This window comes from Euprymna scolopes, chromosome 21 (genome assembly GCF_053919585.1).
Source record: "Euprymna scolopes isolate OS-2025 chromosome 21, ASM5391958v1, whole genome shotgun sequence".
In the NCBI taxonomy this organism is placed as follows: Eukaryota; Metazoa; Mollusca; class Cephalopoda; order Sepiida; family Sepiolidae; genus Euprymna; species Euprymna scolopes.
This window is the reverse complement of record NC_136502.1, coordinates 86,259,909-86,287,040: the sequence shown is the minus strand read 5'-3', so window position 1 is coordinate 86,287,040 and position 27,132 is coordinate 86,259,909. Positions and strand designations below refer to the sequence as shown.

At 32.5% G+C, this 27,132-nt stretch overlaps 1 protein-coding gene across 7 annotated transcripts in view; it reads right to left on the bottom strand.

The window, feature by feature from the left end:
• LOC145242534 (protocadherin-17-like) overlaps nucleotides 1-27,132 on the bottom strand; it is a 218,990-nt gene that overhangs the window by 6,619 nt on the left and 185,239 nt on the right. For 3 of the 7 annotated variants that reach the window (XM_080105611.1, XM_080105613.1, XM_080105612.1), the window contains exon 3: nucleotides 7,213-7,260. The exons of the other annotated variants lie outside the window; for them this stretch is intronic. In XM_080105611.1, coding sequence (XP_079961737.1) covers nucleotides 7,213-7,260 — 48 coding nt within the window. The remainder of the gene's footprint in view (nucleotides 1-7,212; nucleotides 7,261-27,132) is intronic. 7 annotated transcript variants of the gene reach the window in all.

The following is a 27,132-nucleotide window of genomic DNA, read 5'->3' as shown; positions in this document are numbered from 1 at the left end:
CCACAAAAACGTTTATGAAAAGCGTGGACGTTGGCAAATCTTCATAAAACATGAAAACACTGACAGAAACTATGACAAATCTTTATGAAACGCCCCTAAACTGTCTTAATACTTTAACTACGTTTTCCCATTTTTCAGTGCTACTTTAATGTACTTTTTTTTTTTTTTTACTAAAAGCTAAAACTGACTACCATCTTTATTTAAAGCAATTTAAGTTTTAAAAGAAAGATACAATTATTGAGTTGGCGGTTATTTATTGGCCCAAGCTTTTTCTTTGATCTGGAGTAATATATATAATAATATTTGTATAATAAACAGGCTATATACCAGCTCTGTCCGGCATTGAGCACTCTTTAATAATCGCATGAGTCTCATTGGATTTAGATATAGGAAACCAATCGATACAATCATTATATATATATATATATATATATATTTTATAAAGCTCCCCTCTTTGGTAGAGCACTCTCGTAAATTATCTTACTCGCTACTTAATTTAGCTGAAATAATGCGAAGCTCGCGATTTGTTTACAAACAAACGTTTGAGCCCTCTACGAGTAGCGGACGGATGTTTATTTAAATAATCGTTCGGACAGGTTAATTTCGGCCACCGATTCCGTAGTCAAGGGGTAGGACTGCCGACTGTCATCACGACGGTTCTAGGTTCGATCCTCGGCTTGGGAGAGGTGTTAGTCTAGCGGCACTGATGAGTTGTGATACAACGAAACAGGTCTGTATGTCGATGACTAAAATATATTTTATATATATATATATATATATATATATATATATATATATATATATATATTTCATTGGAAATTTTAGGTAAAAACTTTGTAGTTTATAGAGATGCCAAGCACAAATATTAGAAGTATTTTGATATAAAAATGAATGCCAAGTACAATTTACATATTCATTGTGGTTGACAAATGCAAAAACCGTAAAGAAAACATTATACATAACATATTTAAAGCACAGTCTGTACTCTTAGCCCTTGATTAATCTCTACGTTGGGGCCGGGTATTTGTATCAGTTTAATACCTATATTCTATATTTTGCTGGACGTTAAGCCACAGATGTTCCATAATATAAATCCTTCATTTCTCTCTAACCCTATTGGGGTCAACAAACGGCTATAATTAACTAATTTTATGTGGACAGCGTAATTGGGATTCGTTTCGTCCGTACAAAAGCTGACACTTTATCTGATGTCATTTAAATGCTACATCTTCCCAAATGTAAATATAACCCCTATCCCCAAAGTGACCTTTAGCCTTAATAAGAGGTAATATAACAGTAAAATAAAAGTAACCATAACTCTTGTCTGACTATTTAATAAAGGGAGACAACTAGGAAATTGTATTTCTTACTTCATTCTTTGAAATTTAATGACTAGAAGAATATTGTTCATAATATATATAAAAAAAAAAAAATGTTGTTTCTGTGCAGTTCTGGATGGTACACCCTACCAGGCTTTACCTTCTCACTTTGAGTAGGGGTTAGTTTATTGCTAATCGCCTGAGACGCCCTTAACGAAGAATGCCGACGGGGCTGCCCACACACTGTTTACAGGTCAGTCTGCTCCTCCTCGGGGGCGCTGGCTTCTCAATCCGACTTTCCGACCCTGGTGTCTATGTTCTTGCAGTGGGAGAGAACTAAACAGCTTCTCTTCTCTTCCAACATGACAATTATTTAACACTTTTTGGAATTTTCTAACCTTTTGTTCTTTGACTATACTATGACTAGCATCCTTTTCTTTCTCTTCCACTTCTATTTTATTTACATGTTAATGAAGATGACTTAAAAAAAATTGTTATAAATTTTAGAATGAGATTTTATCTTTCTATTCTACTGTTTAAACTTTAAACTAATAATAATAATAACATTAATAGTAATAGTAATAATAATAATAATAATAATAACATTAATAATAATAATAATAATAATAATAATAACATTAATAGTAATAATAATAATAATAATAATAATAATAATAATAATAATAACATTAATAGTAATAATAATAATAATAATAATAATAACATTAATAGTAATAATAATAGTAGTAATAATAATAATAATAATAACATTAATAATAATAATAATAATAATAATAATAATAATAATAATAATAATAATAATAATAGTAGGTTAAATGCCGAATATAAAAATACACATGATGCATATTAGATTCTTCTTTGTTATTGTAGCGCAATTCCCAAAATTGAAATATTGAATTTCAAGTTAAACCAATGGTATCTACTTAAATGTCATGTCACAGTAATGAAAATATCCAAAAATTATGAAAAACAATTAGGTGAGAAAATTAATTATCAATGAAAGCGGTTTTCGAAGACAATTAACGAAAATGAAGTTTTGCTAAATTGGCCAAAGAATTTTCAGTTTTCAGAAAAGATTTACCTCCCTTTTGTCACGGTTCGAACTCTCCAATTTTTTTTTTTTTTTTTTGCAAAAATCAATTTTTGCTAATTATTAATGAAAACTGTTTTCATTAATAATTATTTTTCTCCCTTATCGTTTTTCATAATTTTTGGATATGTTCATTACTGCGACATAAGAATTCAGTAGATACCATTGGTTTTACCTGAAATCCAATATTTAAATTTTTTGAATGTCACTATATTAATGAAGAAGAATCGGATATTATTATTAAAAAAAAAAGCAGGGTTAATGAATATATGAACAAAATGAGAAATTTGCATTTTAACAGATTAATGTTTTACATTAGAAAAAGTTAAAGAAGTTATATGCAAATAATTAAAGATGATAATAATATTTTAATAATTTATTTTTAAGATATAAATGAATAAAAGCGCAACAAACATTATTAATGCATTAATAACTTCAGACTCCCCCCCCAAATCTTTTAAAACAACAAATGACATATATAAAATATATAAAAACTGTAATAAAAAACAACACAGGAAAGCAATGAAGCTTATAGAGATTTATTCAGCTTAAAAATTTACTACATGCATAATTTAATAATTTATAGTCATCGATAGATTAAAGAGTTTTTAGTCAAGGGAGATAATTTTAGGCTATAGGAGATACTCTTAAATTGGGAAGTTATTCGTTGTGGGAAATGATTTTAATCTGGAGAGTAATTAATGAAGGGAGATAATTTTAGACTGGAGAGCTATTGGCCACGGTAGATTATCTTAAATTGGAGAGTTATTGGTCAAAGGAATACTCTTCAACTCTTACTATATATATATATATATATATATATATATATATATATATATATATATATATATATATATTATTATTATTATTATTAAGGACTGAAAGACCAAGGAGAGAGCGCTAGCCAGACCTCGGCTGGACAAGTGCAAAGAGAACTGGGGCCTTGGGGAGACTTAGTGCCACTCAAATTCCAGTATAAACCAATGCCCACTGCCGGCGAGAAATCAATGGTAAGAGGCTGTTGCGATGATGCAAATTCATTTGCAAATACTATCGAAGGAGGTGGAGAAAACTGGACGTCTGGGGAGACTTGTTTTCACTTCCAGAGAACACCACAGGTTTCCAATCAGATCGTTTGTTGACTTGTGTGAAAGCTCCATGTGAGCCAATAATAATAATAAGATATATATGATGTTTTTTTAGAGGTGGCGAAATTTAAATTTAAATAAATCATCGAAAATTATACAAATTTATTCCAAAGATTCATTTTTGGCATTTATAATTAGAATAAAATTTCGGGCATATGTCCTCCACATCTTGTGCATATATGGCATAACCTATAGGTCCCATTTTCACAAACTGTATGCATGAAATTAGGCTGTATTTCGACAATAATCGATCATATATTGTCTCAAGTCTAGCTTATGACGTAACCTCAAATAAAATAATCTAATGGAGTTAAATCGCGCGAACAAGGTGGTCAGTTGACAGGTCCATTTTGTGAAATTATTCATTCATCAAATGTTCCAAAACGATATTAAAAATAAATTTGCACACTTTACAAACGTTGCTCGGATGTCAGTCTCTTTATGATGAATTACCAAACCAAGATTAATTACCGTATATTTCAGCATATAAGACGACACTTAAAGTTAAAAATCATCTTTAAAAAACAATATTTCATAAGATAGCAGGTGTTGCAATCTCTAGCCTAGGCCAAACAAACATGGTTTCGTGATTTAGCAGTCGTCTTATACAACCGATATATATGATGAATTTATTAGAATTTGCTCCAATTTTGTACCTCGTCTTATCAGACGGTCGCCTTATACGCCAAAATATATGGTAAAAATAACCAATCGTTGCCAAATCTGCAATCAAAGAAAACAGAGTTTTCAATTTAAAGTTCGCTGCTTCTAAAAAAACACACTCTATATATGGGTGGTGTTAAGAGTGTTTTTCTTTTATTGAAGAATTGTGTACTTTGATATTTAGTCACGTTCGTCCTTATAATACTAGTAAGTACCGGATGTCTTTTAAGAAATAATTCTGACTATAAAAATAGTGGGGTAACCAATGCCAACAGTAGAATCTTCAGATTCAGATGATGATGATGATGATGATGATGATACTGATGGTTTAATGTATTTGGGAAATAGATGCATAATCAAAAAGTGCAATTTAAGAGGGTTTCCAAACATGTTTATATGAAACAAAAATATCTAGGTTTACAAAATTCTATAACACATTTTTTTTTTGACACTCAGCAATAAATCAAAGCGCCATGAAAACGAAGCCACGACATTGTCGAGCTCATCACATATAAACGTTTCGTATTCTTTTTTCTATGCAACTTTGAAGGTCTTTAAGACTTCTCAATTTCTGATAATGAAACTTTAGTTTTCGACGTGCCCTAAAACCAGAAGTCCATCGGCGTGAAATCCGGAGAGCAAGGCGGACAACTTCTCTTGCATCCTCTCAAGATCAAATTATTTTCTTCTAATTATGTGATGAAAACAAGAATCAAACTACTTGATCCGAACTTTCGGTTCTACATCTTTCTATGATGAAAAGTTAATTTACCATTTCTTACAGATTAAAAGAAACTCATCCTTTACTTTGGGACATCCTGTAAATATAGGATTACAAACACAAATAGTCTTTAAATTATAATCCTATTATAATGTTTGTTCATCGGAACTACGAAGACCATCTGATCATCCTAAGAATGATGGATGACTCGTACTGGAAGTTTGTTTAATGTAAAGCAGGTTCGCACAGAGCCAGTCTCACTCTTTCGTTCCAACCAGCCTGATCCAGTGACAGGACAGGGTGAAGACAGTTGTAGGCCAGGTGAGATGCAGGAGCTGCTGGAAGTGTCGACGTCCTCCTACATACAACACCTGGTATTCCAAAATGGTTACCTTTCTGATACTTACCAGCTTTAACGATGCTTAACTTTGATGATCTAATAAAAACTGATATGTTAACGTGATTATGCATCAATGTGTATTCCTATGTATATTATAACATATAATCCTATTATGATTTATAGCAAAGGCGTGGACAAACTTTTTTTATTTGTGGGCGACTAGATCAAGTCTTCAGGGCATCTAATTACAATGTTTTACTAAAAAAAAAAATGTTTACTTTATTCATTCTGATGAAATGGGTTAAAATTTAAAAATGGTTTCTTTTTATCACATATTCCATCTTTACTAGAATTCAAAGAATATCCGTTTCAAGATGGGTAAAATTATTTCCCATTTTTATATCGTCTTACTAAGTATTAACATCGTGATATCATGCTGCTAAACCTTACAGCTAGAATCCTTATTCAAATTTTGATAAAAATCCATTACATGGTTAAATGTTTATCCCCATCGAAAGTCTCTGTGGACAGAATGGAAATCCTTTGCAGACTGGATTTGATTTATCGGGTTATCCGATACCTCCATTCAGTCTCGAGAGACAAAGGATACCCCCTGTAAGAGTAGCTGCACGTGTAATTGTGTAGCAAGGGTTGCGCAATCCACAACCACACCTCTCCTGAATCGACACTGCTTGAGTCCAGTGACAAGGAGAAGTCCAGGATGACTAGAAACAATGCTGAGATAAGCGAAGAGGACATACAGCACCTGGAAGCCCCAAATGATCACCCATCTAGTACTGGCCAGGCTCATCGTTACTTAACTTCGGTGATCTGACGGGAACTGGTGAGTCAAACATGATTATGCCATAGTTGCGGGTTACAGGTTACTCACATGTCTGCTATTTCTATCTGCAATTTATTTCAAGTTATGGTCCCCCAGTGTTTTCTGTCTGCGATTCACTATATGACCTCTATGAATTATGGAATATGGATTTTAGACTACAGGATGAGTAACGTGTACATATTATTCATTTATGTTTTATAAACGTTACCATTTAGAAGGCTACCACCAAAACTGCACCATAGCCCTCAAAGAACAAAAAACATTAAAATTTAAAACTAATATTATATTTATTGTTTATTGGGATGGGTATTATGCTAATCTGTATATCTATAAAATGTGTGTGTGTGTGTGTGTGTGTGTGTGTGTGTGTGTGTGTGAGGGCAACTCTCAACCTATATACTCAACGAATTTTTGATTACAGACTTGAAATTTGGTATATAGCATATTCAGACACGTGGAAAACTTTTTAATCAGTTTTCATCCAGAAAAAAAAAGGACTGCTAAAGGGTCAAAATCGAAAAATTAGTATGTGGGGGGTGGGGGTCGGATTTTTATCTGTTTGTCAACTGTTTCACAAATAAATGTGCATGCCTGAATCGTTCACAAGACATATTCTTTATACTAAGAATAAGTAGGTTTAAAAACCCTTTTATAGATCATGTCAAGCTGGTCTGTTGGTTATCATACTTGAATCACTGTCGTTAGGTTTTGGTTTTGGTTTCGATCTCAGCTTGAGTATTTTTTTTATACTTACAAGAAGAGAACTGTTTAGAAAAAAAAACATAAGGCATATGTCATGAATTGAAATATTTATGTGTATTTTACGACTGGGCAATGCCGGGTGGCCTGCTAATAACATTATAATATGGTATTTAAGAATTGACCGAATCACTGTTGTATATACATTTTTGTAATGAAGACTGGCTCAAATAAATATAAAACTTATATATTTGAAATAAAATTCTTGAAGGATGATGATGATTAAAAGATTGTTCATAAACAATTAATAATGTTGGGGGGGGGGGATTTAAAGTATTGAACTTTTTCTTCATGTTGTTTCCATTACCTCAATGTTTTGGCTGATCCATTCTAGGGGCTTCTCTGGATAAATGATCTATAAGGGAAAAAAACGATCTGTCCAGAAAATAATGTTAAAAAGAAAAAAAAAAAAAAAAAGAAAAAAGAAAAAAAGAAAAAAAAAAGATAATGATGAGGATAAAATCAAACTAGATCAGTGGTTCCCAACCTTTTTCTAATGACTCCCGCATAATAATCAGTATTATTTGGATTATTTGGACTACTATTCTGATCTTTTAAAAATTTTCTCTTTCATTAATTGGTCGCCATTTATCAAGGGAGATAACTCACTCAAAGATACAGGTTAGATAAATAGACTGACACTTGATTGATGCTATGAGAGGATTGAATGGGGTGAATAAAATCTGAAGACGGTTTATGAGCTTGAGAGTTTAAAAGTTTGACAATCGTAAAATAAATAAAACAGTAGATGTATTTGTGTGCGTGTAAATATTTAACAGATAAACTTTTAAACTACTGGTCACATGACACTAAAATTAACAGGAAATAGTAAACCAAGGATGGTTTATAACAAAAAAAAATATTTGTTTGGTTTGATAAATAACTCATACAGACAAGTTGAAATGCAAAATGTTCATGTCAACTTTCTGATAAAATATTTTTATATCTTTCTGCGCATGCCCAAATTTAATTCATTACTTCATGTTGTTTAATGTTAAATCTTTCTTATCTTTCTCTCGATAGCAAAAAGAAAAACAACAAAAAAAAACTATCATTCTCATCTCCTCTGACGTGGATATACAAGCAACTGGGGACCTCTTACGAATTTGATATTCCCATGAAACTTTCTCTTTATGAGGAATCCAGTTCAACCTGCCTACTGTGAGTGATGCTTTGGTATAGTATGGTACTTATCAAGGCTACAATCTGCTCAAAGATAAAAGTGGATGAGATAGATAAATTAACAGTTGTATCCATCCATCCAGTGCGGCTGTAGCCGAGATTGAACTCACTACACAAGTTTGTAGTGTAATTCAAATCTTGTTGGTAGCTGAATACTTGATGCTTCGCCAGGGCTATTAGCAGTGGAATCGATAACTTCCTTGGCCTAGAGTTCTTTAAATGTTACTGGTGGTTTGTTGGCATGCTGTGAATCTAGGAACTGGATATTGATCCCTCCAATTCTTATTATATCTTCTGAAAGGACCTGAGATATGACCTTAAACTATATCCAGTGGTGAGGCCCCAGCTTGCGGGCTTTGGGGAGTGTGGAGCCACCCTTTAATTACCATTGCTCCCAGGTCCACTCTGACACGGAATGGTAATACCTGTTAAGGTCCCAACTATGGGTTAAATAGAAACCGACTTGAAAACAACAAATATATTCTATTAAAAATTTTCTTCAAAATCTTTGGATTCGGCATTAAATAACCTGAAAAGGGTTGATATGCTGTAAAACAAAACCAACCAACCAACTAACCAATCTGAATCCTTATAACTGGTCTTGCTTTAACTTTCTCGGGTGTAAAAGATGCTATGATGCCTATATCATGGAATGTGTTGAATCTATTAATACTCCTTATGTTATGGTCCGCATTATCAGTTACAAACTGCACAAATTCAGTTTCAGCAGGGGAGAGAGTTTCAGTGCCATGAACAAGACCAGCACTTCTTTCGAATATATATATAGTACTGATTTTAAAATCAGTACTATATATTAGGTACAATATAATATTCAATAGATAATTGGCTCTGTAAAAATAAATACAAAATCTGTGTGAATTAAAATATATTTAAGCATAATTTATGACTGAACAAGGCTGCTCTCCCCGCACTAGTTATCAATAACTCTGATGAATTTATCTCTTGGCACTTCCTTTGCTCTAGCTATGATGTCCTTCTTCAGTTTAGGAATAGTTTGGAGATTGTTTTGATGGATGTCTTTGAAATAACCCCAATCTGAATGGTCATGGTCTGATCAGTATGAAGCCTTTCAGGATCACATTAGATTCCAAACTTAAGCATGACAGACAAATGAAAATGCTATTCCAAACTTAAGCATACTGTTTAGTTCTCTCTAACTGCAAGAACTTAGGCACCAAGGTTAGAAAATGGAATTGCACAAAGTCAGCACCCTCGAGGAGGAACACTCTGACCTGCAAAAGTGCCTGTGCAGCCCTGTCGGCATTCCTCGGTAAGGGCGTCTCATGCGATTACCGATAAACTAACCCCTTCTCAAAGAGAGAAGACAAACGACAAAGCCTGGGAGAGTGGACCTCCTAGAACTGCACAGCACCAGCATTACACCGCAATCAACAGGGACCACATCATTACAGGAATGGTCTAATTTTTGTTGATTTTGGGAGCCGAGGATAAAAATCCCTAGCCGCTTTCAAACTTAAGCACGATAGACAAATGAAAATGCTATTGCAAACTTAAGCATGGTAGACCAATGTAAATTCTCTCCCTTTTTAAAAAACATTTCCTCGCCCTAAACAAGGCATATTTCCACTTGAATGTAAGGGCTACTATTTGGGATCGTGTCTAACAGAGGACTGTGGGGAGTTGAGCTTTTGCAGGTTAATACAGTCAAGGAAACAGGAAAGGTATACCAAAGTCTAACAGTCCGAGAGAAGAAGACTTTCCGGCATCTAAAGACTTCAATAGTGAAGGAATGGGATTTTGCTGATTGTCGGGTTAATTGAAAATATTGCAAACTTAAGCATGCCAGATTGACTGATGGACATAGTCTCTTAAAGAAATGCTTAGACAGGTCTAAAATAAGACATGTGAAAACAATTTGCGTGTTTAACAATAAAAATGATATTTCAAACTGAAATATCACGCTGACAGACTGAGCCTTTGAGATATGGAAGCATTATTCAAACTACTGTTCTCATCTTAAATGTTATTTTTATAACGTTTCAGCCGACACAACTTCAGGCCTTCCTCAGGCGTATCTTGTTGAACTCGGATATCTTTCTATTGAACTTGGGAATCTGCATAGAATTTAGAACAGAGCCCTTTATTGAGTCCACCCTGTGGGGGGAGGGCAGCATGCTCCTGCTCTGTCGGCCATGACTGGGTAGAAGTCATAAATAGTTTGCGAATTGTGTAAAACTGTCACTTTAAAATCCATTTTATGGTTGATGGAGTGAGGCAACATGCCCCCCCCCCATGGATTGGGTAAGGGGTAACATCTGAAATTCCATGCTCATGCTGATTTTGGCAGAAAGGTTTCCTCGAGTCAAACCAGATACACCTGAGAAAGGTCGGAGATTTCATCAGCCAAAACGTTTTGATAATAACACTCAATAAATAAACCAAATTAATTAATCCTCATCTCAAACATTCAGAAACACAATTAAAAGATTTATTTAAAACTAGCCTGGGTGCCGTGCCCGGCGTTGCTCAGGAAAAAAAAAAAATGTGGTAGTAGGCAGGCAGGCTTGAACCCGTACCGTGAAGGAGGAAAAGAATGTGAAAAAAAAAAAAAAAAAAAGTGACATCTTTGCCATTGCACCCATCGCCAAACCGGAAGTGGCAAAGGTTTAAATTAAGGGGATGACTTTCGAAAATATCAGCGAAAAAAGTGATCCCTCCTTGTTGAAATGTGCCCAGTTGAGGGTGAAGGAATTAATATTTTTAGCCAATTTTTCGATATTTGTTGTCCAGAGGGTCAAGCTTCAAAACGATACCAATTTTGTGAAAATCCGTCACCTCTGTCAAAAGTTTTAGACATACGTACATACATACATACATACATACATACATACATACATACATTTAAACAGACAGGTGAGATTTATATTATAGATAAGATGAATTTACTAAAAACTTCAAACACTGTAATATGGCTATAAGTTTTAGCTTGGTTTTTATTGTGACGGGCATGAGTTAATCTCTTTTCCCTTGTGAAGTTACACTTATATTCACAACATTACGATGAATGAAACTTCTTTTTCAGGTGCGTCTTTTGGGCACTGGGATGCAACGGATAAAGGCATTGATTTACAATCAGTTCTAGTAACAGTTTTCTCGAGATAGCATGTTCAGTCAATTTGCAGTTTATCTTTTATTTTTTATTTTTTTTATTACATTTTCACCCCAAACAAGGCACTTTGGTTTAGGGGGCTACTGTCAGGGGCAACAACTACTGAGGTACTATGTTGGGATTTGGGCAGCAAGATGTCGGTTCACGTTACACTTGAACTTCTGCATGTCAGTACAGTTGGGGAAGCAGTGGCCTGGAATGGAATTCCAGAGTTTAGCGGTTCTGGGGAAGAAACTACAGGAGTAGAAAGATCTTTTACATCTAGGGATCTCTACTGTGTAGGGGTGGGATTTAGCTGCCTGTCGTGTTTGTCGAGGTTGTCTACGTCGTGGGGGCACAAGTGTCTGCAGTTCGCCAGAGCATTCACCATTAAAATACTTGTAGAACAGGCAGAGGGATGCAACATTTCGTCGATGGGACAGAGGCTGAAGCTTAGATGCCAGTTCAGGACCTATCAGATTGGCGACTCTCTTTTGAACCTTGTCTAGGAGCGAGAGACTAGCAGCAAATGCACCAGCCCAAATGTGACAGCAACACTCCATACATGGGCGAATGGTGGCCTTATAGAGGTACAGGATACTTTCGGGTGTTAGTAGTTTTCTAGCTCGGTAGAGAGAGCCTACTTTCTTCGCAGCGGCCCTGGCGACGCTTTCATGTAATTGTTCCAACTCATATTTCCTGTGAACGTTAGGCCTAGGAGTTTGAAAGATGTGTTCTCAGATAAAGAGTCACTGGCCATTGCTATTGGTGACAGAGAAGGTTTCTTATAATTATTAAAGGAAACCAGTTTAGTCTTGGTAGCATTGAATGTGACCATCCAATTTTGTCCCCATTCCACTACGACTGAACGCTCACCTTTAAAATTGACGAGTTACATAGGTTTTCGGGTCTGCTGAAAACAACTCTCACATTTAAAACTTGAGCCGACAAATAGTTTTCCTGATATTAAGACATCGTTTTCCCAACGTAATACGTTATGATCTTCAGTAGTCACAATGTTTTTTTTTAAACTTTAGATGATAAAATGAACAATGCGCATGCACGTAAAGTTTTTTTTCTTCAACTTAAGTAAAACAAAATGGCGACCAATGAAAACCATTAAGTAATACATTGGAACAAAACGATGTCTTAATATCAGGAAAAATATTTGTCGGTGTCAGTTTTAAATGTGCTATTCATTTTCAGAGTACCCCCAAAACCTACAACAGTTGTCAATTTAAAGGTGAGTGTTGAGTTGGAAATAAACTGCAAATTGACGAGATAATAATTAAAAATAATATAATAATACAACACTTCTACTTAGTCATGGCTGGCGAAATGAGAACACATTTCATGGATTAAATAAATGATTTAGTTCGAAATTCTGTACGGGCTCCTGAATTTGAAAAAGTTTGAAAATATGCACCTGAAGAAAGTCAGAAGTTACATCGACCGAAACATGAAAACAAAGCCCAAGATGAGAATAGTAGCACGAATAATCCAAATTAGCAATGCTCATTTCATAAATTCTGAAATCTGATAATTAAACTAAACGCTAACCTTAAACAGAACCACATAAAGGAAAAGAATATCAAAATGTGGCACTTGTGCCCTGGGGCGAAGGTACAACTTCTTTGGTTTTCTGTTTGGACATTTGGAGAGTGCATTACAAGGGGAGACAAATGCAATTTCAGGATCGAATCGAAAATCTCACAACAATATATGCATATTTTTTTGTTTTTTTTTAAAATACAGTTTTTTTAAAAACATTTTTTAAAATACAGTTTTTATACACCAAAATACAGTTTTTAAAACGCAAATTAAAGATTAAAAAAATTTTTTTATAACAAGGTCAAAATTCTGAAATTTTCGAGTGCATGCTTTTTATTTTTGTTGAGAAAGTTTTTTAATCACACATTTATTGAATTAAACTAATTATAAGAGACTTATAAACATAACATAGAGTTTTCTGTCTCTAATGTATGCTTACCTGTCCCTGCTATGCACTCTCCAAATGTCCTAACTGAAAATCAAAAAAAGTTGTACCTTTGCACTAAATATTGCAGAAAATATTATAACTACTTTCTTTCTGTTCTATTTTTAGTTCAATGAAAAATATATAAAGGGAGATAACCCAGTTGTGTACTTTTATTTTAAGCGATCTCTTTACTCATTTCTGCTTTAGATTTGAATCACAAGATATGATTCTTTGGAGCTTGTTCAGAATTCCCCCTATATTAAAAAAAAAAAGAAAAAAAAAGAAAGGAAAGAAAAATCTCTACGATGTATGTACCCGTGATGGAAAGAAAATATCATACACCAAAAATCACATAAATTGATCAAGTAGTTTTATTTTTATAAGGGGAGGTGACAGTAGTCTAATGGTTGACATCACAGACTGTCAACCTGGGTGTCCCAAGTTCGAATTCAGTTCGTTCTACAAAAATCACTTTCACTTAGGATGTTGGCAACCTTCACTTGGTCCCTCTTGTATTCACCAATGTCTTTCATGAAAGAATTCTGACCAGAAAGATATCGGGGAAACGAATGTCAACAGTAGAATCTTCGGATTTATACGATATAATAATAATTTTTATAAAGAAAAGATATTTTTAAGCGAATTTAAGTTATTTCAGTGTTCCCTTTGTAAAATCTCTCAAGTTTCGATTCTTTGAAGTTCTTTCCTGAGTTCCTTCAGCCTGTTTTCATGATATTGTCACTATTCGTTTAACCATAAATTTTGGGTTTCTTTCATAAAAATAAAACTATGTGATCAATTTACGTGATTCTTGGTGCACAGTAGTTTTTTCCCATCACAAGTATGTACATCATACAGATTTTTCTTTGTTTTTGTTTTTAATATAAGGTGAACTCTGGCGGAGCACTGATTGTTTTTATTTTTTAATAGGATTATATGATCGTCCATATGGCTTTTTGATCACGAAATAATTTTAAAAAATGGTTTAACGACCCCCAAGGTTGGGAACCTCTGCACTAGATGGTAGTTCTACAATTTTTTTTTTTATTGATAAGAATTATATTATTACACTTGAAGGAAGTTCTTATTGCAATGAAATCCATTGTAGTCTGACGTATACATGCATCCACCATTAGAAAAGAAATAACCAGAAAGAATTTACACAAAGAAACAAATCAAAAATTATCTGCATTACAGAAATATGGCTGTTTATATTATTTGGATTATTCAGACTACTGTTATTTTCATAACGTTTTGAACGATGCAACCTCCGACCTTCTTCAGGTGTATCATGTTGAACTCATAAATTTTTCTGTCGAACTCGTGAATCTGCATGGAATTTGGAACAGAGCTCTTTATTTAATTCATTCGGGTAGCATGCTCTCGTTCTGTCAGCCATGACTGGGTAGAAGTCCTAAATAATTCGCAATTGCAATTTTGAGTGTCGTTCGCACTGAAGATTGAACCTTCACTCTCCAGAAGAGTGTAACTTTACAACTGAATTTTTACCGGGTAAGGAGTCTGACAAAATACACTTGAATAAGGTCAGAGATTACATTGAGTGAAATGTTGTGAAGATAACACTCAAGATGAGAACAGTAGTCCAAAGAATCCAAATAATAATATGAATATAATTTATAAAGAAATATCACTGATCAGAAAGTAAAGACGATACAAATTGTAATAAAACAAAAAACAGCAATATTCGGTTCCTTTTTAGAGTAGTGACTCTTCCGAGAAATGCTATTTTTCTTTAGTTTAGAAACACATGAACCATAATACTTGACTTTGTCTAAAATCTTTAATTTTTGCTAGAAATAACATTTTTTTAACAAATGTTTAATGAATTACCATTTAGCAAGGTTATACGGCATAGTCATAATGTTGACAAAGCAGTTCTCGTTAGATTACAAAAGTTAAGCAATATTGAGCTTGGTTAGTAGGTGACAATTTAGGAATACCAGGTGCTGTATATAGAAGGATGTCGACACCTCCTTGCAAGAACTGCAAAAAAACAAAAAAAAACAAACAAAAAACCTAACATTCTCATCTCCTCTGACATGGATATACAAACAACTGGGGACTTCTTACGAATTTGATATTCCCATGAAACTTCCTCTTTTGGAGGAATCCAGTTCAACCTGCCTAGGGTGAGTGATGCTTTGGTATAGTATGGTACTTATCAAGGATACAATCTGCTCAAAGATAAAAGTGGATGAGACAGGTAAATTAACAGTTGTATCCATCCATCCAGTGTGGCTGTAGCCGAGATTGAACTCACTACACAAGTTTGTACTGTAATTCAAATCTTGTTATTAGTTGAATACTTGATGCTTCGCCAGGGCTATCAAAAGTATCTTGACACCATCACTAGATGGGGTGCCTACCACGGCTTAAGAGAGTCCCATCTACCCTCGAAAAAAGGATATACTGCGCCAGTTTCTATACCTGGTATTTTACCTTGTGGTACATACAGCCCCTTCCCAAATAGTCACCCATCTGGTACTAGCCAGGCTCAACGTTGTTTAACTTCAGTGATCTGGCGAGAATCGGTGTGTCAACGTGATTGTGCTATATATAACAGTTGTATGATGGTGAATATTATGAAAGGATTGAAAATAATGAAATGAATAAAATTTGAACAATCATGAGATTGATGACAAGAATTTATTTAAGTGACAATGTGTTCCCACAGATAGGAAGTTCTTGGAAAGAAACTCCTTTCATGGAAATTCTATTCAATATAAGGTACATGGAGGAAGAAAAGAAAGTTTGGTGCTTCTGCAGTATAATGGGATTTTTAACAAATGCATTTCAGATAAAAACTCTGTTACGTAATTACCTGTCATGTCGAAATTAGTATAAATTGTAAAAATTACAAAAAATGATCCAGTAGAAGATGTGCTAGATCTATTTTTTTTCATAAAAATCATACATACTTCTGTAACTTAGCGCGTATGGCGTATGTGTGAGAAAATCAGCAGCAGCCATAGGATAGCTAACTAGCAAAAATATTAGCAGCAGCAGCTGTCTTAGCACATATGCAAATTAAGCAAGTGTGCATCCGCTGATGTCATGGAAAAAGAAGAAAAAAAAGGAGAAAAAATGATCAGCACGTGTAAGCAAAGTGCACGCACTGGCTATGGCCAGCATCAAGTAGCGGGAAGAGAGACTTATAAAAAGCACATGTAATATGGCAGAGCGTTGTAAAACACATGGGTGCGCGAAAAGACTTTTGAAAAATAATGAAATGTGTTGTTGTGGAAGAACCATAAACAAATGCATTTCATTTGCACTTAAAAAAAGATGCCACGTCGGATTTTCATTTCTTCCCTTTTTTTGTTTGTTTGTTTGTTTGCAACGGTACCAGACAACATATGAATACGAGTGGTGGAAATGTAACGACACAATTAAAATGTAATGGCCACATTAAACTACTGGTGTGACATTTTAAAATGTTCCTATTTACAATGCCTCCCCACGGGACAGAGTAAGACACCAGGGTCGTTTTTTAACGTGGAGAAAAGGAACAAAAATAAAAATTGTCTCAGTCGTGAAGGATTTCTCCTCCACTGAGAGAGAACAAGAAATTGAAGTGCAGCATCTGAAGAACAGATACTACACTTTGAGGTATTTATTTGCTCCCCACTGAGCAAATTAGACACAAGGCCATTTTTAATGTGAGGAGTGAAAGGGAAATGGGGACCAACTCCCCGGGGAGTAGGGGAGCTGGATAGTGACAATTTGTATAAAGGGTTGCCCCTACATTGACCAAAGTCTTATATGTGGGGTTTCCCCCACATATGGTCTTTGCTTGCAGTATCTGCCGGAACAGATGGTATTTATTTGCTCCCCCACTGAGCAAATTAGGCACAAGGCCGATTTTTAAAGTGAGGAGTGAAGGGGAAATGGGGACCAACTCCCCGGGGAGTAGGGGAGCTGGATAGTGACAATTGGTATGAAGGGTTGCCCCTACATTGACCAAGGTCTTATATGTGGAGTTGCCCCCACATATGGTCTTTGCTTGCAGTATCTGCCGGAACAGATGGTGTTTATTTGCTCCCCCACCGAGCAAATTAGGCACAAGGCCGATTTTTAATGTGAGGAGTGAAGGGAGGGGGAAGGGGAAAAAGGGGACCAGCTCCCGAGAGGTGGGAAATGGGAGCTGGTTAATGGTCAGGCATGTGGGGTTACCCCCACATCTGGTCTTTGCTAGTCATAGCTAGTCCTAGCTAGTCATAGCTTGCAGTATCTGCCGGAACAGATACTACACTTTGATCTTGACCCGAAGGCCAAGAAAGGAATGTTGTTGAATGTTCATTAAAAGCAAGGAAATCAAGGGAGATAAGTCAATTTGTCACACAGAATTGGTCCTAAGCAACTGTTCCACAGTAAGACATACAATAAAACTTTATAATTCAATAATTTCTATTTTTACTTGTTGTTATTTTTCTATTGGGTCATTGTTCATAATTTTGGGAATTTATACTAATTTCGACATGACACATAAGCAAATAATAGTGTTTTTATCTAGCATGCATTGGTTTGAAATCCCACCATCTTGCAGAAGCAACAACAGTTTTTTTTTTTTTTTACAATGATGGTAGAAAGACATATTTTTTTCTGTGAATGTTTTAGAAGAAAATCCAGAGATTGAAGTTCAGTTGAGTTTGAGATCTTAAAGTTTTCAAAAACAGTTCCAAATTTCTCATTGCCATAAATAAATCAACGTGGTGACCATCTTTTTTCTTTTTTTTTTTAAATATACATTAAATATAAATATTTAAATATTTAAAATATTAAATATTATCATATTTATATATTAATATATAATAAATATATGAATATTTAAATATTAAAAATATTAAATACTATAATATTATTGTATATAATATATAGTAAATATATAAATATTATAATATATATTTAATTTTTAATAAATATATAAATATCATGATAAATATGCAAATATTTAAATCTTTAAAATATTTATATTACAATATTTATATATTTAATATATAAGAAATATATAAATATTTAAATATTAAAAATGCTAAATATTTATATATCTATATATTTGATGTGTTATAAATATATAAATATTACAATATTTATATATTTTATATATAATAATTATATAAACATTATAATATTTATATATTTAACATATAATAAATCTATAACTATTATGATATTTATATGTTTCATATATAATAAATATATAAATATTAATGATTTAAAAAGTCTGACATAATGTTTACATTCAGTTTAAAATTTGATAGTGATTTCCGAAGCCTTTAAATTGGCAGATAGAAAATCGTTTCTGGTTATAATTTTAGTTTATTAGCAGAAGTCGAGTATTATGGTTCATTTGTGCTTCTAAAACAAAGATGTATAGTATTTCTGGCTTGCATCACTGTTCTAGAAAAGAACCCAATATTTTTTTTAAATGTTCAGATAAACAGTAATCAGCAAAGCAAACAAAACAAGGACGGGACAAAGCAAGGCAATGGAAGGGCAAATAAAATATCAGTACGTTTTAGTTTTGCAAATGGTTAACAAATATGTATTTTATGATCGATATTTTCTATTCTAATCTAATCATTGTTAGAAATTAATGGATGTCTCTTGTTAAGGAGAATTTCGAAAATCTTGAATTATTAAAATAACAGATAAAAGACGAAACATTACGATTAAAAAAAAATTGTTTTAATAAATTTTCTTTTAATATTTTGAATTTGAATTTTTAGATGATCTAACACCTTCTAGATGTGGTATACGCATGTTGACGCACTACTTCCCATTAAATCATGAAAGTTAAGCGACATTGATGGAGACCACTAGACAAATGAGTTCAACAAGCTGGAACAAAGGAAGCAGGGAAGGAATTAGACAAACCATAATAGTATTTCTAGAAAAGACTGAGACCAGCAACATCACGTCTACATAAGATAGGGTGAATAGAATAGGGAAGAGTTGAGCCAATCAAATTACAGATACGTTTCTACACTTTATCAAAAGGCCTCAAATAAGACTGATTCAGCAGATCAAAATGACAACAGCAGTACTCGATACATGATCTGATTAGTAGATTTGTAGAGATAAAGGATAGCTCCAGGTGTAAGAAAGTATTTGAAGCGAGAGAGTGAACCAACTTTATGAGAAGAATAAAGAACATTCTGAAACATTACGTTTTTTTAATTTCTAAAAAAAAAAAAAAACATCGAAAAAGTCTTAGAAGTATATAACAAATACAGCCATTATTTTAAAATGACATTTCTCAGTTACAAAGAAAGCAGAAAAACAACAAATAATCAAAAGAAAACTCACATTCCTGCTTCAAATGTGTTTAGAGGAAAAATAATGAGTTTTGAAAATAGAGTTTCAAACGGTGCAAATCAAAATAGTTTTTACCTTATTCAAAAGGGAACACTAGATGTTGGACTTTTTATTCACATTCTATTTAGAAATCTATTTGTGACCAACATAATAATATTGTTTTTGTTTTTTTTATAGAAATCACCTAAAATGGGTGACCATTTGGGAATAACAAGTGCTGTACGTGCTTTCTATTTATCTCTGTCTTGTCATGGGCTTCTACTTGTTACTGGAATCAAGTAGCGTTAATTCAGAAGAGCTGTGTATGGATATTGTGTACCTAGAATTACATGCGAGGCCAGCCTTACTTTCAGAACTGCAGAACACAATAATGCAAAAGGAGATCACTGATACATCTCTGAGCAAACACGAGTGTGATTATTATATCGTAAAAATTGAATTTAACTTGAAAATACTATTTAAAAGAAAAATAGTATGGTAACTTAGACACAAAAGCACTAAAATTCATTTTACCCACCCTGGGATAGATATTGTTTTAGTTTATATTTATAATATGCACGCACGCGCGCACACACACACACACACACACACACACACACACACACACACACACACACACACACACACACATATATGATGGCTTCCTTCAGACTATGGATACCCACTGTAAGGGTGCTTGCACATGAAATTTTTGTGGCAAGAGTTGCACAATCTCCAACCACACCTCTCCTGAGTCGACATTGTTGAATACCAGTGGCAAGTGGAGGTTCAGACGACTGGAAACAATGCCGAGATAACTGGAAAGCACATACAGCACTTAGAATTCTGAAATTGTCACCCATCTGGTACTAGCTGGGTCCAACGTTGCTTAACTTTGGTAGAAAAAGTTAGGATATTGTAGAATTAAATTTACAATATTTTATTCAAATCAAGGAATACGAAATAAAAATGAAAGGTTCCTTATTCCATCGAGTTTCAAAGAAAGGCTCTTCTCTTCATAAGAAAAAAGTTAGCAAAAGGTAAATATTGATAGGTATCTATTTTTGCTGGTTAGCTCAATTTTTAAAAACAGTCACGAAAAAAAATTGAAAGAAAAGTATAAGTTTATAGATAAAATGAAAAGGAATACTCAGCAAAGTCTAATATGTATGGCTGTAAATATCCAGTGTTATCCAAAAGTTGGCAATAGGTAGGACGATTAATGAGTTCAAAAAGTTCCATAAGATATCCTTTAGAATCTCTTAAAAACATTTCCGGAGTCAGAGAAGGAATGAAAAGTCCGTGTAGAAAAATCCTGTAGTGAAATGCGGGAGTAAAATCCAATCCATGGAAATAATAGTTCTTGTGCAGAGAGGCATATGAAGTCTTATTTAAAAAAAATATAGGGTTCAAATGGAAAAGAGTTAAGAAGTAGGGAACTAGATTTGAAGCATGAAAGTTGGCAAAATAACCTTCCATGACCAATGTAAATTGGAAAAGAGTGAAACAACGAAACTTTAAAATCTGGATAAGGTTATTGTTCTTTAAATATATACTTCCATATTTATATTTCTGCACTTTTGAATTTGAAATGTTTTTTAATAATCTTTTCTTATCTTGCGAATTTTGCTTCTAATACTACTAATACGACGTCATAAGCAAAATATTATCATCCTAGCATGGCAAAGAGCATCACTTTTGTTAACTCTCTCGATATAAACCAAATAAGATGGCATGCAACTGACATTCCTTCTATGATTTATTAAGGTGTCGATGACGAAAAGTTGCTACGGTAAGCAATAGCAAACCCGAAGAAATCTTTAAAAAGTCAATGTTGAAAAAGTTGCTCTGGTAACTAACAACCAATCAGAAGAAACCGTTTCTCACGTTCCTTACTAATTCTGAGGACGTTTGAACACAAGTAATTTTATTATAACTTCAGTTTTAATGAATGAAAATTGAAAATTTTTATTTCAAATATAGCTGAGAAGGTGACCTATGAGCAGTAAAAATAGTTTTAAAATTTGGTCGTAAAATGAGTGAGCGGTGAAGCTTTAAAGCAGTTCTAAATGAGTAAAACTAACACAACCATATCATTCAAACATGGTAGTGTTTTAATGATATATATATATATATATATATATATATATATATATATATATATATATATATATATATAAAGAGAGAGAGAGAGAGAGAGAGAGAGAGAGAGAGAGAGAGAGAGAGAGAGAGAGTATGTGTCTTGGAAGGTTTTTTAACCTTGAAAAATATTTAAAAATTTAAAAAAATAAAAATTACGTTTTTAGTGCTTTGTTGGAAAATTTATATATATATATATATATATATATATATATATATATATATATATAAAATAAAAAATTACAATATTTATATCTCGGCAGTAGAGTGAAAAGCATATCTTATTTTTCTTTTATTAATATTATTGGAAGTTTTTCCTTTTTTTCTTTGTACACATTTTTGTGAATTTTTCCATGGATTTCTGCCTTTGGATTATTATGGACCATCTTCTTCCAATTACGGGATTTCCTTGGATTTTACTTGTGCAAATGGAAATTCAATTAACTTTCTTGAAGTTATATATTTGGATTTTACCGTCACCAGATTATTTATCTTCCACCAGACTATCCATTTATGTGTAATCACCTTTTTCTTCACCATATTCCCTCTGCTTCACTTTTTTTGTTTTCAATTAAGATCTTTGACTTACTTGTTGTTTCATCAAATACTTTTGCATGCAAAATCCGATCCTGCATTTTGCCAATTCCTACCCTCTGATGAGAAGGAAAGTATTTCTTCGAAACTCCGTGGATTAAGGACTATCCACTTATCTAGTGTTTCCTTTTCAGATTAAATATGTTTTTAACTCATTTCAAAGTGTTTTTTTAACATGTTTTATTAACTGTCTGCTCGTATATATATATATATATATATATATATATATATATATATATATATATATATATGTATATATATATATATATATATGACTGAATATATATATATATTATATATATATATGACTGAATATACACATGTTTACACATGCAAATATCAGCTGACTTAACACACACACACACACACACACACACACACACACACACACACACACACACACACATATATATATGCAGTCAGCTGATGTTTGCATGTGTAAACATGTGTATATATATATAAATTCAGTCAAATACTGTTGAAGGAAACGAATGACTAAAAACATGTTTTTAAACAATATGAATAATAAAATTTATAAATCACGGGAGACAATTCCATTTACTAGGTACGGGCAAAATGAATGCCGATGCTCAAAATGTATAAACATTTTGACCCCTCCCTTTACTTAAAAATTCACCAAAAAAAAAAAAAATCAGGAAATTAACCAATTTTAATGAAAATTTCAGTATTTATCAAATAATGATCGCGGAATATATTGAACCAATTATTTTTATTTAAATCTTAGTAAAAATGTATTATTTTGTTTAAACAAAAAATACCTTTACTAAAGTTATGGTTTTCAGTAGTAAATAAAAAAACACAAGAATTTATTTTTACTTTTTTTATGCAAATAAAGCATCATAATTTTTATCAATAAAATAAAAATAAAATAATTTTTACATGAACATTACGAAAAAAGCCCCTTAATTCCGTATTAACGAAATCGATATAACTCGAAGGAAAATTAATTTCTCGAACTACGAATATTATTGAATTAAGCATTGTTTATTTAATATTTTCACACAAAACATTATAATTGCAAAAATTATTTCTACTTTTTTACGCTTACATTTTTAACGTAATCTTTACATGTAAGATTCTAATATTTCCATTGCACGCAAGAACATATAATTATCAACGTAAGATAATGTTCATATAATCCTGGGAAAATAAAGTAAAAATAAAATTAAATTGAAAAACAGGAACATAGAAAAATAATTTAATTAAAAAATGGCAAAAATTATATGAACGTTCCATGTCGGTAAGTACGGATGTACAGACTTGAAAAGAAAACCACTCTGTTTTGCCCACCCTCCTCCCCTCTTCAACTACGTACCTGTTTGTGTTTATCAATTTTAAATTTCACGTAAACATTATGATAAATTTTAACGTAAGTCTGTATTTTTTTAGTGTGTAATTTTTTTCAATTATTATAAATTTTCTTAACCAATTGTAATTCTGTATTAATATTAATAAATAATGGTGCTAACTTTTTTTTTTCAATTAATAAATTGTCAGTAGTATAATTAATGAACTTAATTAACTTTTATGCATTTTTAAATGAAGGAAGGAGGGTCTGCGACTCAAAAAAAAAAAAAAAAAAAGGAAAAAGTCGGTCGGTATGCCGGAATAATGTTAAATAAAGAAATAAATTATGTCTAATTTGTCCTTCCATACATATTTGAATTTTGCCGCCAGAGTTTTTTTTTTTTGATACGATAAACAAGTCTCGTTCCTACCAGAGAAACATTTTTGGATAATTATTACTTTATTTTTAAGCAAAAGTTAAGTACATTTATTGTATTAATTCATTATCTTAAGACTTTAACTTAATACTTAACTTGGAAATAATTCCAGAAAACTTATATTTTTCTTGCCGCTTTTTATCATAGTGAATTTTTACGTGAAATGTAGGGTTTTTCAGATTTGAGATAAAATTATTCCATGTATTTTTTTTTTATTTTACGCACTTTTTTTCTTTAAGAAATTAACTTTAAACTATAATCTTTCAAATACAATAAAAAAGTAATCGAAAATTAAAAAAATTATTATGAGTAACCGACGTTAAAAACCACGCCCCCCCCCTACCGAAGCAGCCATTAAATTGCCCATACCTACTTAAGTAATATAGTTTTCTCTTCCTTTGAGCGCAAAGTGGGATGTGTCGCGTCTCAGTACGATTATGCATTTCTATAACAGTTTTTACAATTAAATAAGAAAATAAATTAAATTTTGATTACAAAAAATTATAATTAACAAAAAAATTTAAATAAAACAACAAAGATTTTCGTACACACATTAATCTTAAAATCGAAAAATAATGGAATTATTTAATGTATTATTCTCTTCTAAAATATAAGAATTTGAAAACAAATTATTAGAAAATTTCTCGTGTGTCTGGCTGTGTACACGTGTGCAAATGAGTCCGACATGCTTCGTGTATTTAGCTGTGGCTTGTGTGTGCAAATATGCCTATGTATATGTGTATTCAAATGGTAAAACGTTCATGATTTTAATTAATTTAATTAAACTTTTAAGAAAAATATAATTATGTTCAAGGGAGACAATTCGCATTTTTGCAATAACGTTTTATCTCCCTTTGGTTGCAAACTAAAATAATGTAATATCGCATTTGGTACAAATATGGATTTCGTAAAAACACACCTTTTAACTTCAAAGGATAACCTAATACTAACACAAACAGAGACTTTCTTTCACACATGAGAAAAATTCTGGTGTGTCTGTGTATGGTGTGTGTTTATTTTCTTTATACACATTATTATTCTTTATAACAAATTAACAAATCGATTATTTATTGAAATAAAAAAAAAATACACGTTCTATTTGGGCTTTGTCAGGAAAATCAGGCAAAACGAAGTATACGCGTTAAGATCAAAATAGTGGCACATATTAATAAAAAGCTTTATAGTTTTTTTTCTTTTTAGTTCTAGTTAGAATTTGTGGGTCTTGGAGGTCCTTTTGGAGCCTTTGAAGATTTTTTTTTTTTTTTCCCCTGATATTTTGGTCTATTAAGGTTTTAATTTTTTAAGATCTGGATAAATTTGTTAAATTTTTGAGGTTTTAATTTTTTAAAATAAGTTTTTTTTAAAAAAGGATTGCAAATTTCATTATTTTTTCAAGATTTATTTTTGTCACACACTTTCCTATCATTTATTTCACTAGGATAATTTTTATTTTATTCCAGTTTATATTTTTAAAATTAATTTAAAATTTTATTCCTATAATCAAACTTTTTCTCTAAAATAATCGTTTATATACTTACATTATTAAATTAGTCTATATATATATATATATATATATATATATATATATATATATATATATATATATATATATATATATATATATATATATATATATATATATATCTTAACATAGATAATTGTCTGACTCTTCGAGATGTATAACTGATTTTAAGTAGTTACCTCCCTTTAACCATTATTTAAACAAACCTCTTGTTTATTACGATAAAGGGACTTTTGCAACACGAACGCAGATCAACAATTCAAAGATTTCTTTGTTGCGAAGTGGGAACAGGAGGCTTTGGATTAATTAATTTTAAATCTTGAATTAAAAAAAAAAATTATTTGTGATTGTTTTATATTTTAAATTTTTATTTTAATGTTAGTCTTTATTTTTAAATTTAGCTTATTATCACAATTTCTTTTAGAGGTTCTTTCTTAGGTTGTTTTTGAAACTGTTTCCGCGAAACCGAAAGTTTATAATAAAGGGGAAGAAGCTACTTTAACATGACAGGATACCTGTGTTTCTTTGCTGTAAGGACTCAGACAGACATATGTATAGACTTGGAGTCTATATTCGTAGCACTATGACTAGAGGAAAAGCTATAATCAGATGATCAGACCTGTATGTGCTTAAAACTAGCCTTTCAACACTTTATTAGTTCTTTGTATTTTTTTTTTTACCGTTCTCTCTCGAATCAGGACAGTGCCCTAATCGATCATATCTTTGACAGAAGATGCAGTAATCTCCTTAGATATTAACATCCAAGGACATGTTTGGTGACTTTAATGCTCATCATAGTAATTGGCTTGGTCCCTCAAGTTACATAGAAGCAGTTGGACACTATACTTCCAGTTTCTTTATAGCTCATTTTCTTACGCAGATCATCATGTTTCCGACCTGCTCCCAAGACGTGAAGATATTCAAGCTTCACTTCTAGACCTATTCCTAATCACAGTACCCAAAGATAGTGCGACAAATGCCTATAGTCCACTTGGAAATGCTGACCACCTTGTGATACCACTAGGCATCTTCTATTATATAAATCTCACCTGTCTGTTTAAATGTATGAATGTATGCATGTATGTATGTATGTATGTTTGTATGTCTGCCTAAAACTTTTGACATATGCATCAGAACGTGGCGAAATCAGTATCGTTTTAAACTTCAAACTTTCCGACAACAAATATCGAAAAATTGGCTAAACATTAATCCCTTCACCCTCCACGGGGCAATTATCTACAAGGAGGGGCCGCTTTTTTTGCAGATATTTTCGAAAGTCATCTACTCTTTTCGAATGGCTAGCTTTAATTTTGACGTTTGTCACTTCCAGTTTTGTGATGGGCGCAACAGTAAAGACGTCACGTTTTTTTTTTACATTCTTTTCCTCCTTTGTGGTACGGGTTTGAACCTGCCTACTTACTACCACTTTTTTTTTTCTTTTTTTTCTGCTCAACACACACCTCCAAACACCCGGGCAACGCCGGGCACCCAGGCTAGTCTACTATATAAAAGGCAAAATGGGCGTGAATGTTTGTATATGTCTGCAAAAGGCTTTTTGGCTGGGGTTCTCATGTCTGTTAAATTCTGAGAGACGTTTTCTTATACTTCCTAGATCGTAA